The 16,402-nt window shown below is 38.4% G+C and overlaps 3 protein-coding genes across 3 annotated transcripts; 1 reads left to right on the forward strand and 2 right to left on the reverse strand.

Moving 5' to 3' along the window:
- Positions 1–2,230: 2,230 nt before the first annotated feature.
- On the reverse strand, positions 2,231–4,661 carry hint2 (histidine triad nucleotide binding protein 2). Its single transcript, XM_026931298.3, has 5 exons — positions 4,503–4,661; positions 4,186–4,326; positions 2,824–2,928; positions 2,662–2,734; positions 2,231–2,537 (listed from the first exon to the last, which is right to left on the reverse strand). The coding sequence occupies exons 1-5, from the start codon at positions 4,584–4,586 to the stop codon at positions 2,446–2,448; spliced, it is 495 nt and encodes a 164-aa protein (XP_026787099.1). The 5' UTR covers positions 4,587–4,661; the 3' UTR covers positions 2,231–2,445.
- Positions 4,662–6,318: 1,657 nt separating this feature from the next.
- mrps30 (mitochondrial ribosomal protein S30) lies at positions 6,319–9,821 on the forward strand (the record flags this gene model as incomplete). The annotated part of the gene is made up of 5 exons (XM_026931100.3): positions 6,319–7,036; positions 7,129–7,274; positions 7,417–7,522; positions 8,341–8,517; positions 9,484–9,821. Coding segments are annotated over 5 exons (1,407 nt in total), but the record flags the coding sequence as incomplete, so codon positions are not given.
- Positions 9,822–10,082: 261 nt separating this feature from the next.
- Positions 10,083–16,312, reverse strand: emb (embigin). Its single transcript, XM_026931135.3, has 8 exons — positions 15,996–16,312; positions 15,575–15,637; positions 15,216–15,405; positions 14,623–14,711; positions 14,199–14,326; positions 12,877–13,165; positions 12,740–12,764; positions 10,083–10,991 (listed from the first exon to the last, which is right to left on the reverse strand). Exons 1-8 carry the CDS (start codon positions 16,096–16,098, stop codon positions 10,925–10,927), a joined length of 954 nt encoding a protein of 317 aa, XP_026786936.3. The 5' UTR covers positions 16,099–16,312; the 3' UTR covers positions 10,083–10,924.
- Between the last annotated feature and the right edge of the window lie 90 nt (positions 16,313–16,402).

Raw genomic sequence — 16,402 nt, forward strand, 5'->3', positions numbered from 1 at the left:
TAGGACAGTATGCCTCTATAGAAGAATGCTGCAGCAGCCTTTAGAGATGGATTTCCTATACATTTCTATTCCTATATATTCAGCCTGTGGATCATTATTTAAAATCTCGTGGAACACAAACAGATCATGCGTAAATTGCAAGATGTTCTGTCTAATTCACTGTGGCCAGAATTCCAGCCTATGTCATTTCCTCATAAAGATTTCTGAATATGTTTCACTTTTTGAGGAAGCACCTACTGAGCTAGTAGTCTACCTGATAATAGTCTATCTAGTAACACTGACAATATCCACTGAAAAAAGAAAACAACTTTTAAGGAGTTTCTATTATTTTAACATTTACATCTATTTTGGATACTGGACATGAATTTAAGTGCATTCTTTCTTTAACATTTTAGAGATACTGTATAACAATCTGCTGTAGCATATAATTGCAACATTATATAATAGAAGCACCAAGGTCATATGATTAATGTCATCTGAACAGGGTCATTACTCAAAATTTGGTGAAACTGATCACAAATTTCAAGATTCATTTATTTATCTTCATTATGTGCTTTATACTGGTCAGGGTCATGGTAGATCCCTAGAACACTGAATGTAAGGTGGGAGTACTCCCTGAATAGGATGCCAGTCTATCACAAGTCACCATGCTCGCGTGCACACGCACGCACGCACACACGCACACACACATTCATACACTCATTTACACCTAGCAACAATTTACTGTAGCCATTCAACCTACTGGCATGTTTTTGGGAGGTGGGACAAAACTGGAAAACCTAGAGAAACACAAGGATACCCACACAGATACGATTAGAACATGCAAAACTCAACACAGACAGTAAAGACTGTAGCTGTGAGGTAATAACACTACTTGCCGTGCCTCCATGCTTCCCAAATTGCAAAATACTCTGTCTAATTCATTGTGGTCTACATTCCAGCTCATGTGATTTCCACAGAACTCTCTTATTTAGTGATTTCTTTCATGCATCTATGGAGGCTATCTGATATCTACTGGAAAAAAGGAGAACTTTTCAGGTACTTGCACATCATGCAGCCAAACTAGATGCTTATTAGTTTAGCATTATACAACTATTTCATGAACATTTATGTTGGATACTGGACATGAATTTAAGTGTATTCATTTTTCATAAGCATATTTATCTGTATATGTGGGATATAATGAAGCTATAATGCTGTAGCATATAAATGCAAAATTATGGCATAATGTACACTTCCTACTCATACTATAAACATTGCCTAAGGAAGGATTCAGTGGTTAAAGCTGTGAGCCAAATAACAGTGACTGTATATGTGATTGTAGCAATTTATGCTAAGAAGTGTTATTAAAAAAAATAACCACATATTCAACACGGTAATTTTGGGATTGCATGCAAACTTCTTGCATTATGCATCCATATTTTTACTCAGCAATCAAGCAAGTTGTAGCCTTTTTATATAGTGAATTCAGCTTCTTGTGCACTTAAATGTGGCGTCACTGTCATGCTTAAGATGCTTAAGATTTACTCCTAGGATTACCTCCTACTCCTCACTATGAGTTTAAGAACACATTTTTTACTCATAGCTATTAACTAATCTTTTTTTCTTTTTTTTTTTTCAGTCTTAACTAGACTTCGCATTTTTGAGCAATTCTCAGAACCTTTATACATACCAGCCCAGGACTGTGCAGGGAGACACTATTGGGCCTTGAGCAAGACTCTTACTCCTCAACTGCACATTTCTGTGCTGTATTCTGCCTTATGTGCACACTTTAAAGAAAAGCATCTGCCAAACGAACGAATGTAAATATAGTAAAGCAATAATGTTACCTCCAAAACAACATGAGCTGAAGTGTTGAAGACTTAAGATCAGAGTAATGCCTTACTATCATTATACATCTGCAGTTATCTAGATTATTATTTTTCTCTTCATATTTTTCGTGCAACTGATGAATTAGTTGGCACAGTGGCCGTGTGTAGGGTCAAGGACCGGATAAAATGTCTGAACACTAGGGATAGCTTGGTACAGGTTTAACAGCAGAGGAAACTAGGTCAGGGTTAAATGCCTATTTGCAGTTTAGGATCTTGTGGAGTGACATGTAATGCACCAATAGCAACGAGCAGTGAGGTTACACTCTAGCATATTCACACTGATTTACAATTTAGAAATCAAAAAAGAAAAAGAAATATTTAGAAACTATACTCCACAATCCATCAATCTGCAACACCCATTTTAAAAAAATTATTTACTTTATTATTACTGTGTTATGTTGGTCAATTTCTCTTTGTTTTTCAGGAAAAAAAAAAAAAACCTTATTGCTTTCCACATTCTTCATCTATAATTTCTATTATTTTTATTATTTTAAATATATGCTGTAACTAGCTATATATTTAAATTGAATATATATTCTCTTCATGATTAAACACTAGTGGATGGTGTGTTCATCTATCCTGGAGGCCACTGCATCTGTCGCCCTCCAAGGACATGAAGGTGCAGGTGATACACAGACTGAGCCCCATGTTTCCCATCATTGATGACTGTAACGAACACACAGGTCTGTTAGCTTCATATGATCACCATGACTAAAAACTAAATATTAAATATTTATAAAACATAAATAACAGTAAGAATAATTGGTTAAGCTCAATACTACAAACATACCCAATCTGTATCCCTCAGTTAATCCTTCTTTCTTTGCCAGTTTTTTTGCTACTATCAAGAGATGCCCAAGGAGCTGAAGGAAAAAAGAAAAATATTAAGGCATTGATGTCTTCAGATTGAATGATACAAGAAAATGAAAGAATACAGCACAGAGAGACAAACCGGTGTATCGTCGTCATGAGCTTCACTTATCCTTGGGATAGGGGTTCTGGGAATAACCAGGAAATGCACAGGAGCCTGGGGACTGATGTCCCGAAATGCCAAACACTGAAAGAGACGTTACAGCATTGCATTGTCTGGGGATCAAGTTCAAAAGAAGAGGAAATAACATGAATTAAATGAATATGAAAAAGACTCCTGTGTCATACTAACAGTAACAAGTATATGAAAATATGTTGCAAATCATTGAGAGGGTTCAGATGACCAGTCTGATCAAAAACCAGTTTGCCATTATATATGTAAGGTGAACGCCTTCTTCCGAACATCACCCAGCTGCAAATGTGCCAAAATTTAAAATAGGAATAGGAGACAAAATGCAAATGTTCTTCTTCTTTCAGCTGTTCCCATTAGGGGTCACCACCACAGCGGATCACTGGTCCACATTTGATTTCGCACAGTTTTTACGCCGTATGCCCTTCCTGACGCAACCGTCCCCAACTTTATCTGGGCTTGGGACCAGCACTGAAAGTGCACTGTCTTGTGCAATCCCAGTGGCTGGGGATGGTTCACTGGCTGGGAACTGAACCTGGGCCTCGGCAGTGAGCTCACTGAGGCCTAACCACTAGCCCTCCAGGGACCCAGGAGAAATCAGCTGATCCCAAAAAGTGACATTTTAATTCTGAACAAATGATATTTGTTTTCACAGTAGAGCGGGACAGTGGTGCCCCTGGTTCGATCTCAAGTGCAGGTCACTATCTGTGTGGAGTTTGGCATGATCTCCCTGTGTCTGTGTTGGTTTCGTCCTACCTACACCTCTAGTCTCTAGGTGTAAATGTGTGTGCGCATGGTGCCCTGTGATAGACTGGCATTTCATCTGGGGTGTTTTCCCATGTAACGCTCTGCTCCGGATCCACCACAACCCTGACAAGGATAAAGCAGTTACTGAAGATGAATCAATGACTGAATCAATGAGTATTATGTACTTCGAAAAGTATAATGAAAGAAGTACACAGAAATACGTAGAGAAACATTGAGAAGGTGTGGCTAGAGGATCTGTAACCCTGTCTGTCCATTCTCTGCCTCGCCAAGGACATTTAAGGTGAATGCCTTTTTTTAAACCTCTGCCCAGCTGCAAATGTGCCAAAGGTTAAAAGGCAAAACGGGTCTTTCCTAATAGTTTTTTAGCAACATCTGTTTTCACCTTTGCTTGTTGATCTTAATACCTTGGCTAGATAGTTATCTCCTTATCTTATTTATGCAGTAAACGTGCATAGGATTGATGAAATAGTTGCCTATAAATAACATTGAAAAAAAAAAATAGTCTGGCTCTTTGCCACTAAGTGGACAAAAGCGTTCATAACAAACCTTGTTGTCTTCATAAATTATGTCTGCAGGAATAGTTTTGTCAAGAATTTTGGAAAATATAGTCGGAGCAGGACTTCCATACTTCTTGCTGGCTTCCTCCGCCAGGTGAACTTCATCATTGTGTGAAGACAGACAGAGTTTCTGAGAAAAACACAACACACACAAGTCAAAGCAGCAGATGAACAGCACTTTAACACTGTGTACCATAACGAGCTTACTCTGCTAACACACTCAGTGTCTGCCAACTTCCGACAAAAACAACGGAAAGTAACCTCACAGAACCCGGAAATAGTAACTATATTTTTATATATAAACACCTGGACTGTTATAGCACGTCGCTGTAAATTATACACAAATGGCGACGAGAAGCCTCGGCTCTGTATAACTCTGCGCAGGAACATTGCACCGTGAAAATGTTTCACTCCACTTCGCCTAATACACTACACGCATGCGCAGGTCCGGCAGCGTCACGTGACTTTAAGGCAAGACACGTGCCTGGTCAACCTAGTTTTGTTGGAATGTTGTTTTAATTAAAATATTAAATTTAATTAAATTTAAATGACTGTGCAGACGCCCTCAAGAGAAAGGAATATTTCATTTCTTTATTGTTTAGTCAAGAAACTATCATGCACTGTTATAAAAATATTTCATGCCATTTTAAGTATAAAATCTCACATAAACCAATCAACATTTTGGGAAGTGCCTCTGTAATATCTGTCATCTTTCCCAAAAGATGCTGTACTGGATTCAGATCTGGAGACTGGGAAGGCCATTGAAGGACACTGACCTCATTGTCATGTTCATGGAACTGGTTTGAGATGAGTTGTGCTTTGTGGCATGATGAATTATCCTGCTGGAAATAGCCGTTATTAGATGGGAAAATTGTGGCCATAAAAGAATACACATGGTCAGCAATGATACTGTCGTGGCAAATACGTCTGCAAATCAGAATAAGAAAAATAAGTTACAAAGTCGAGGGGTTCTAGATGCCAAAAATCTATAGACTTTATTGAATCAAACAACAAAGCCGAGATGGTCTGCAGAGCAACTGATTTACATAGTCGTGGCCCATGCTTTTATACAATTCTAAAACAATAATCTCATTGGATGGAGTTTTCTCTTTTTTCTTTTAATCACACATCTGCCTCTCGTCACAATTATTTCACTGTCCCCTTATGTTAGTGATACAGGAAATTCCTCCATAATACTCAGAAAGACTGTGGCATTCAAACGATGCTTGATTGGTATTAAGGGACCCAAAGTGTACCAAGAAAACTTTCCCCACACCATTACACCACCTCCACCACCACCACCAACAACAACAACAACTGAACTGTTGACACAAGGCAGGTTGGGTCCATGGATGCCAAACTCTGACTTTATCATCTGCATGTTGTAACACAAATCGAGATTCATCAGACCAGGGCAATGGTTTTTTTGTTGTTGTTGTTTTTTTTGGGTTTTTTTTTTTTTTCAGTTTCGGGGGTGATCCTGTGCCCACTGTAGCTTCAGTTTCCTGTTCTTGGCTGACAGGAGTGGAACCCAATGTTTTAATCATTTTGCTTTTGTTGCCTGTTTGCCTCAAGGTTTGACTTGTGCATTCTGAGATGCTTTTATGCTCACCACAGATGCAAAGAGTGGTTATTTGTGTTACTGAAGCCTTTTTGTCAGCTCGAACCAGTCTGGTACAGTAATTCTCCACTGATCTATTTTGTGCTGGATGTTTATTATTATTATAGAGTATTATATATTACAGAGTTTTGGACTGATTTTATTCCTAGGTTGTGACCTAGCGAGCCAGTATCAGAATGTATTTTTGATAGACTTCAAAGCACTTTTTTAAGTCGCTCTGGATAAGGGCGTCTGCCAAACGCAATAAATTATTATTATTATTATTATTATTATTTTAGGTTTTTGGCACCATTCTGTGTAAACACTAGAGACTGTAGTCTGTGAAAATCCCAGGAGCTCATCAGTTTCTAAAGTACTCATACCAGCCCATGTGACACCAACAACCATGATAGGATTCATATCATAATGTTTGATATGAACATTAACTGAAGCTCTAGGCTTGTATCTGCATGAACTGCATGCTGCCACGTGATTGGCTGATTGGATGTGAATGTGCAGGTGTTCCTAATAAAGTGGCCGGTGAGGGTGCATGTTCTCAGACACAACCGCTGTGCTCTTCATTCCAGTCCAGTTGGTGGCAGCAAAGCACCAAACACTAATACCACCACCATTAAAACTAAAAGAAGAAGAGTTACTACGCTGCATGGAAAAAAAAACAAAAAAAACATGGCGGCTTACAGGAGATCGCCCTTGCAGTTCTTTCTATCAACTCAGACATCACGTGTGATCTGCAGCAGAAATGTACAAGTCAAAAGTGCAGAAGTGAAGCCGTTATATCCGGCGATTTTACCGTCTCGGACAGCGAAGAGTAAATCTGCGAAGAGGAGAGTGTTACTGGAGTTCTTCGAGCGCCTGCGCACAGTCGAGCCCGAGGAAAAGATCCGAGCCCTGACCCGCATCCAGCGCATGAAGTATGTGCTTTACCCTCAGACCTTTGCTGTAGGAGCGGATACATGGTACCAGCATTTCACCAAGACAGCATTCCTCCCGGGTCTTCCTGAGAAGCTGAGCACTGCTGAGATGGACGAGGCTGCAGTGTCTGAGCTGAGCTCCACAGTGTGTCATGCTCTTCTCCAGGAGCACTGGTACATGAAGAAAGGCAGGACATTCATTCAGAAAGAGCAGAAGCAGTTTGTTACACCCTTTTTGATGAATGCTGTGTCTGGGCTTATTGCCTCATTGGCCAGCAGAAATCCTGTCCTCCAACTGTCTAGTCTAGGTAAGACTCCTGATCTGTCTTCGTAATTCTCATCCATTCTTCTCATAGTGTATTGAAATAAAAAAAAAAAAAAATGGTTGGTCTGATTGCAGATCTGTCTCCTCATGTCAACTTCTACTGGGTGAACGGAGAGAGGACTATTCCACGAGGACACCGGCGTGGCAGAGTCGAGCCACAGAGGTTCCAGATTGATGACAGACCTCACAGCCAGATACGGATCAGGCAGCAGCTACCTGAGGTATCTTTTCAGAAAGTTTTCCTCCCTTTGATAATGCGTAACTCCACACAGACTCAACACTCCAGTGTAAAATTGTCAAACTCGCTTGCACTGTAAGATCAGTTGCATCTTAAATAGTGATTCAGTGAATGTCTTTCTGTAGTTTGTGCCACTCGAGACAGAGGTGGCTGCTGAAGTGCCAGTAATCCAGCTGGCTCCTGATCGCATGCCTTTGTTCCAAAGACAGTATGACAATAATATCTCTACAGGTTTGTATTTGTGTGTGTGTGTATATGTGTGTTTGTGTGTGTGTGTGTGTGTGTGTGTATATATATATATATATATATATACACTCACACACACAGTGAGGTCCAAAAGTCTGGGACCATTAGTGAAAATGCTTCTATTTTGCACTCTCTTCTTATGTAATACATCAGTTTTCATTATAAAATATATTATTGGCAGCAACTTGAATGAAAAGTAAAATCTTTGAAATATTTAAATATTTACATGAATTTCAGAGTTTCTTGGTGTGTATTAGGTACGGTGTCATCTTTTTGCTTTAATGACAGTGTGCACTCAAGGTGGCTTGGACTCCACAAGTTTGTGCAAAACGTTATGATCCATTTTAGATCAAATCCATCAGTGTCTCGTCTGAACATATGCATCAGTAGAAGAGATTAGACAAGAGGAAAATCTGACCTTTTGTACAATGCAGTTAACATGGTCAATATCCTAAATTTATTTACATTTAAATAGGAACCTAGAAATAGTGCAGAATCCTGAATACTAAATATTCAAGATATTGAACATTTACTTTCTTTGTTTTAAATATTTCGCAAGTCTAAAATCTTCTTTATTTCCAATTTTAAATGAAAAAAAAAAAAAATCCCAGACTTTCATTGTGGTCTCAGACTTTCGGGACCCCACTGTGTGTGTGTGTGTGTGTGTGTGTGTGTGTGTGTGTGTATATATATATATGTATATATATATAATGTGTTGGATGAAATGCCTGTTCTTCTAGAGATGGGTTTGTGTCAGTGTTATGCAGAACTGTAATTTTTTTTTTTAATTTAAACCTACATAGGTGCTAAACTGCAAGATCCATGCTGCTATGGTCACACACAGTTCCACATGGTCCCTGATAGGTTCCGCAGGGACAAACTAATTAATAAAAACCTCTCTGACCACATTGAGGTGTTTTTGAGGGCCAACGCTATTGCAAGCCTCTTTGCATGGACAGGAGCACAGGCCATGTATCAAGGTGAGTTTATATAGCACTTGTATTTCTTATTATATTCCAAAACACATCAGCTTCCAAGGCAGTATAATGATGTATAATGTCAGGATTTAACTCTGTGTGTTTATATAAACACTTTGTATTGATTGTGTAGTAAATCATTTAGGGCAATTTAACTTTCTATCTCTAACCCAGTGAAGGACTGAAGGTATGAATTTCAATAGATTAATTATTTGATATGTAGTAATGAGCAAGACCTGGCTTCTAATGGCCAGCGCACACTACATGAGTTGCCACCTGCCAATTCCCACCCACCAACCAGCTCTCTCGTATCGCATGACAAATACCAACCTGGGAACATGAAGGCTAATATATGCTTTCTCTGAGACACATGAAGCCATCCAACCACCTCTATTCAAACTGCTGCTCATGCTGCATCACAGGGCAGTGTAACATACTCAGAAGTAAGTGATATCTGCCTCTTCTTCATACCTGAGTTTATAGATGCCAATGATTGGCTAGTGTGACTGTGATTGACAGGGGAGATAGAACATGCCATGTCTCCTAACTAATCTTGCTTTCTCGGGTCCCAGCTGTGGCATCATTAGGATTTGATTTTCCCATTTCTTGACGTTACGGCGAATGCTTTTCTGTGCCATTCAGGAAACACACTACATGACGTTGGATTGAGGTGATGCTGGTGCAAGACTGTGAGCTAATGTATACAGAACAGGGAATTAGCACTCTCCTTTGAGAGTGTTCAGCATTTCTGTGATTTTACTTTAGCAGTTAAACAAGATGCAGTGGCTTCATGTGTCTTGGAGGAATTATCTTTTAGACTCACTCTTGCAGGTTGGTAGCTGTCGTGCAATACAAGAGAACTAACTAGTAGATGGGAAAAACTAGGTATACAAAATGTCACCTGAACAAGAACAAACAAAGTGAAAGACGTGTCTTATGCTTGATACTTCATTCTGCTTTTCTCTCTAGGCTTCTGGAGTGAACAGGATGTGAGCAGGCCATTTGTGTCCCAGGCTGTGATCACCGATGGGCAGTACTTCTCTTTCTTCTGCTATCAGCTCAACACACTGGCTCTGAGTTCGTTCTCTGTTCCCGATAACCCACGTAAGAACCTGTGCTGGGGCACAGAGAGCCTGCGCCTCTACGACAGAGTCACAGATGGAGATGTGATCGGCTGGGACAATGACGTGTTTAAGCTCCTTGTCAAGTTTCTGCTGAACAAGCCATAAATTAAATCAAGAGAGCTTGAGTGTGGAAATCTGGTGGAATTTTCCTAATAGAAAATAAATAAAATATAATATATGCCACTGGGTGTTGCAGTTGTTATTTGAAATTGAGCAATTAAAATTTTCACAATAAATGAATCAAATACCAGTGTAATGTAATGACTGGTTTTGGATTGCCTTTTATATTTAATGATTTAAAAACATGAATTATAATTTAAACCTTTAGGTTTGGAGAGGTGGATTATTGCAAATTTTGCAGAGCCTATTCCTCACATTCTGTCACATTTTTGATCTATTGTGCATGTAAATGTGGGTAAGACGGCATTTCCTCTTTTGACTTTATTATTCTGGTGATATGTCATCTCTCAACTGCCATTTAATACAAAGACACACAACACAACAACTTTTTACATTACTCTGCAAGCCATTTAATACTGGTAGTTTTGCTGTATATTATTGCATAAATGATGCTAAAAGCATTTAGAGGCACATACCTTTGATAGTAAAAAGGCATTTCATTTTAAACATGTTATAGAGTCTTAGGATGCTTTCACATGCTTGAAAACCCAAAAAACAGGAAATAATAAGCAACCGTCTGCTACTGAAGCAACAAAGACACTGAAATGACATGTAAACATTATGGTCATGAATGCTTGAAAGTCACCAGATTTGCACTTTTATTTATACAATAGGAATATTATCTTAAAACTTTATTTTGTTTTACTAGAATGCTAAGCAGATTTTATTGTTTCTGTACAATAATTCAAATCCAAAACTCAATACTCAATTTTATATCTTCACATTTTTAAGTGGATTTAACTGCTTTAGAGATCATCTTTACACAACATGGAACCCTGTGGAGTTTTTCTGGATTAGTAGACAAGGCAAGCACAAGAAACATCACATTACGGAGCGCATTAGGACAAACATTTGGACCCTGTTTACGTTTATTATTCATATATAATTTAATATTGCTTCACTATGTTGTATTGCTCATGAGATTTAAGCATAGTGTTCTTGATAAGTGTATGTACACTGTTCTAAATGTAGCACCCAAATTTCTTCAAGAGGATGATATAGGTTCTTTTGCTGTTCTCATAACATTATAATACTAAAGTTATACGTAACTTTAGTACGCTGAATGTTTTGGATCAGCAAGTTTACTAAAGAATGAAACAGCTGTGTTAGTGCTCCACTTTCCTCTGTCTCATTGTGGTCCCTCCATCCTCCGTGGCGTTCTCCTCCTGTGTCCTATAACAATCAAGTAATATAATTTTATAATGTTTAGTGACACCCCAACACACACACACACACACACACACAAACACACACTTTTAAGCCTCAATCAACTACACATACGATGGATTAGAATGCTATATGCTATGGATTAGAACGTCAGCTTATACAAAATGTTAAAATGGTGTACTGGTAACCATGAAATAATGTGTGCTTCCAGTTTCTCAAAAAGATAGCTCTATTTCACCCATCCTAACCATCAGGGGTGTTGAGAATCACCAGGATACCTTCTTGCGCACGTGCACGCATGCTGAGACCTTCAACACAAGTGACCATATGATGTAGAATTCAATATAAATATGAATAAAATAAATAAAATTGTCATATTGTTGTCACGCCCATTGTTACCTTTCTTCATCTCACCTCGTACACATGTAACAACTTGTGAGTATGGAGCTACAGGTAACCTGTCCTCAAAATTTGGTGATAGATTCCCATCATCTCTTAACATCTTTCAATCTGTTCACAGCTGTGGTGAGTGTATTTTATATATTTTGTGGCCACTTCGAGCTCTGTGGCTACTAGCATGAGTTTTGTTGGCTTGTTAGCTTGCTAGCCTTGTTGTGGCAAGGATGCTAGGATCGTATTCAGTAGTTAAAGGAAATTTCAGAAATGGGTGATCAGCCTGTCACTAAAACCCAAATACCACAGACAAAGACACATTCTTGTCTCAGTGAGAGAGGCACGTGGTATTTCTTATGAAATGGGTCCACATGGGAGCGGTGCCCCACAGGCAAGAGACACCTCCCTCACTAGCTAGGGGGTAGTGTGTTGCACAGAAGGAATGTTGAGACCTCTGCTTGAATAGAACACATCAATCCCTGGACCAGAATGCAGTCTATCTAGCCGTCAAATTCTTCTCACCAGTTCTGAGACACCACTACATGCTGGTCTGTTTTGGACAACATCATGATGGTCAGAGGGGAGTACTGGGAAAACATGTTTGGGAGGGCAAAGGTGGACCTCTTTGTTGACGTCAAATCAACTCACTGTTGACTGTGGCTCTCTCTTGTGGACTTAAACACTCCGCTAGTCAGGATGCCCTGGCCAGCAAGTACAGATTTTCAGATCCTACTGATTCTGCCTGCATTGAACAGAATTCAGCATTGAGACCACATAGTCCTGCTTGTGGCATACATCCTTGGTTTCTACTCCTGCTCTCGCTAGTGGACAGGACGCCTTGGCAGCGCCTGAATAGGTCTGTTGTCCCATATAGATGGAATGATTTGGCACCATCAGCCAGGTTACCTGTCTGTGGCTTTGGGAACACAGGGAAATGATTCCAGGGAACAGTCATATGATAAAAGTATTTATATCAAATACTATTTAATATGGTCACTTTGTGACATTGTGAATGCAATGAATGAATTAATTAATTAATTAACTGGTAGAGAATGTTTAATGCTTGCTCTACCATTTAACTATGATCTCTGTGTTATCCAAAGATATATTGCAGTTATTAAATATTAAGGTTTTGCCATTATATTTTATTTGGAAGAGCACAATTCACAGAAAACACCAACATTTCCCTAAAAACTGTGCAGAAAATTGCAGTTTGTTTTCATGGAAATATAATTTAAAGAAAATAGATGGAAAATGTTTAGAAATTTTAAACCTGAACATGAGAGCTCCAGATATCTACAAAGCTACTATTGTGTTAAACAGGCCTACAGAAAGCCATATGTAGACATAGATATACTCACGGTGCATGTTCATATACTCCATTCTCTGTGAAGTTGAGACAAGACAGTAGTATTCAATTTAAAACACACTAAAAGTACAAGTGCATTTTTTGTTCTCTGTGAATTGAACATACACTTTCACTGTCACTTTAGCCTACCTGTGGTTCCAGAGGGACCTTTCTGCTTGTGGCTGTGTCTCTCATAGAGAAGGATGAGAGTGACGAGGACGACGACTTCAGCAGCTATGGCCACGAAAGGCTTGAGTGGCTCAGTGAAGGACAGAACTTTGAGGTCCAACTGCGACTCAGTGGGTTTGATATCGAAAATTGCGCTGCATTTGTATTTACCGGAGTCTTCCTCAGTCAAGTTCAGCAAGGTCAGTTTGGTGATATTTTTGGCTAAGAGGATCTTGTAGTGTGTGGGGTCAGCGGTGGCATTGATAAGATTCTAGGTAATGGAAACAGATATTAGCCATTTTTATTTCTGTGATTTTCTCAACATATACTACATACTATAGTACATATAATAACACGTAATGACCTGAAAATTACTATTGAGGAGATCTTTCTAAAGAAGAGTATCAGAACATGGTGTGAAAATTATGATTTGTAGATATAGGATTACAACCAATTTCATTTGCCATTATTCACAATAAAATGAATGAATTTTCTGAAATTGCTCAGTGGAAAATGGTTATAAAGAATGTAAAACAGCTGTCTGTGGGCAAAAGTGGCATGTAATTCATACTCAGAAATCCCTAAATGCCCTGAAGTTCTACTATTTTTTATTCAAAATTCAAATATGTTAAATATATTAAAATTATATATTACATATGCATTCCAAAGTCTGTGTAAATGTACATTACTATGTCTGTTTCAAATAGTAGAATTTTAATAGGAATATTGCTTTTAAAGAATATGGAGTTTGATAGAGTAAAACAGGATTTACAGCAACATCCTAAACGTTTTAACGTATAAACATGATCACACAGGTGACTTGGAGGCATGTCTCATAGCATGAGAATGAGAATGTCTCATAGCATTAAAAATCTTCCACTAAGACAGGAAAAGATTAAAGGGGACCAATATTTACAGAAAGTCTTTAAATTACAGGTATAAAAATTAAATTCATTAATACATTCTATTTCATTTTCCTACCATTGATTAGATACAATAGAATGTATGGTTGAAAACCTCCCAGATTTGGTTGTTTACAACCCAGCATTTCTTGCCGTGTAGCCTAGTCATTAGAGCTGATCAAATGAATCTCAGGGTACTGAAAGTTTCCCCGATGTGAGAAGTGAGACTCCATTCTTTAACCATAGAGGAAGTAGAGTATCCTGTTTGCTATTTATTTTGTTATTTAAAATTGGATCCAGATTCAAGTGGGTGATGTAATATTGTGCAATACTGAATTTTTAAGCAACCTATATTTGCTTACAGTGCTTATAGATAACTACTGTAAATGTACGGTACTTCACCTTATCAGTGCCATTGGTTTTGTACCATTCCCATGTGTTCGGTGTGCGCTTGATGCCACACTCCAGTACAACTGAATCTCCAACATAGCTGACTATGGGCCTGTCTCGCTTGTCTTTAATTGCAGGCACTACTCAAAACAAAGACAGTTCAGAATATTTTTAGTTTTATTAAAAACACATGACTTTCACAGCAGTTATGCATACTGTAACATTAGTATTTTCTCTGATTCAATATAACCGATTCAACACACTGGTTGATTATGGAGTACTAGAATGGTTTAGATTGCATTATATGTGGCAGGATATGTGTAGTGAAGGGGTGTCCCCTATTAGCACCTCTGATTTAAGAAGAGGTACCTAAGGTGGAAGTTTGGCTAAAAAAGTGGTAGGTCTTCAACATGAAGTTTGGTTTTTGCCAACATACCTTTTAAAACAAAAGTAGCTTGTTCCTCTTTTCCCAAATAGCCGAAGATACATGAGTAATTTCCTAGATCACTGGCCTGGATATTAAAGCTGAAAAAAAGTAAAATAGTGTGATAATATATAACTGGCATTGGTCATTTCAAACATAGGACAGATAAACAGTGTGTATTATATCAGGAGAATGCAGTCTGCTGGGCACGTTAAAAATACCTGTATACGCACAAAACCTTTAAATGTACAATGTCTCAGATTACCTAAAGATCTAGACATGCCACTGGTGGTTTTTTTCTTGTCTCTTAAAAACATGTGGTGTGCTGATTTTATATTCTGCTTGGAAAAGTTAAAAAGACAGAATAAATAAATTTGTTTGTAAATTTATACATTTACATTCAACAGTTATTAGCCTAAACCACTGTTACAATCACCTAACACAGTCCAAAAAACATGAAATGAGTTTATAATGATGTAACTACCCAGAAGCCTTCAGCAGATTTGGGCTCCTCACACTCGTATCTACATTAGTTAATAAATAATTAATAGTAGGTACTGAGTAATAAGCTGGAAGTTTAAAGAGTTAATCCAATTCATACGTACATCTTTTTAAGGATATATTGTTCATTGTGCCTGTAAATAGTTTGCTGGGAGTTTTCAATTTCATTGCCATCTTTTCTCCAATAGCCTGTTATGTTTGAAGGTTTACTTGGTATGTCAGTCAGGTTACACAAAAGCTCTACGCTTTGGGGTTTCAGGATTTCAAGCTCTTCAACGATGACATGACTTTGACCTGCGTGTTGAAAGATTACAGACTTATGAGCAAAATATGCATCTAGAGAGGAACAACAACAGTGAATAATAACGAACGATAAAACTAAAAATACTTAGTAAATATTTAATATTTAAGACAAAAGTTACTTGAAATTAATAGAAGGATCTAAATAAGAGGAACGGTGTACCTTTATGTACTACAGTCCTACGTGATGTAACAAAATCGTCAGTCACTGGAGAGAAAGTGGTCTCTTTATTAAACAAACACACACACACACACACATACACACACAAAATGATGTTAGTCATTAGTCATAGTTAAAGGCAAGACGTTACAGATTAGGTGATCCCTTCATTGTAATTTCTCATTTCAAAATCAGCTGCAGAGTAATGAATCCAAGTAACTGTGTATTAATTGTAAATGTATTGTCAGTTAATTCTTAATTCTATAACTCAGTATAATATACAGAGACATATCTGTTCACACACTTTTAACCTCCTCCATGTAGAAGGTCTTAGCATCAGATACTAAAGCTAAACGACCTTTATCAGTCTTAATGTAGATAGAATAAATAATATATATACTCAGGAAAAACACATATACTGTACCTGTGTTCACACCTTGCCAGTACAGCAAAACAAAAAGCAAATGCATAGCATTCATATTACAGCTTCCCCTGTAGCTCCTCTGTGATTGTCCAAACTGAGACATTTCAGTGGTTCCTTGTCCAATGCAGGGCCTGCAAGACTACAGCACCTCTGTACGTGTGCACACACGCATACACACACATACACTCACTCCACCTCTCTCACACTCCTCCCCTCCTCTCTCTGCAGCCATGGTGACTCGGCAGCAGTGGGATCTGCTTGTTTTAAATAAATCATGAGGATGGAGACAGCCAGCCACAGCCCAGCTTGTATCAAATGATCCTGCAGCAAGCTCACGTCACGTAGCCTACTGCTGAGCAAAGACAGAGTGTGTTGTGGGAGGTCCGTGAGGAATAATGGTGATTAAT

Source organism: Pangasianodon hypophthalmus, chromosome 24 (genome assembly GCF_027358585.1).
Source record: "Pangasianodon hypophthalmus isolate fPanHyp1 chromosome 24, fPanHyp1.pri, whole genome shotgun sequence".
NCBI lineage: Eukaryota > Metazoa > Chordata > Actinopteri > Siluriformes > Pangasiidae > Pangasianodon > Pangasianodon hypophthalmus.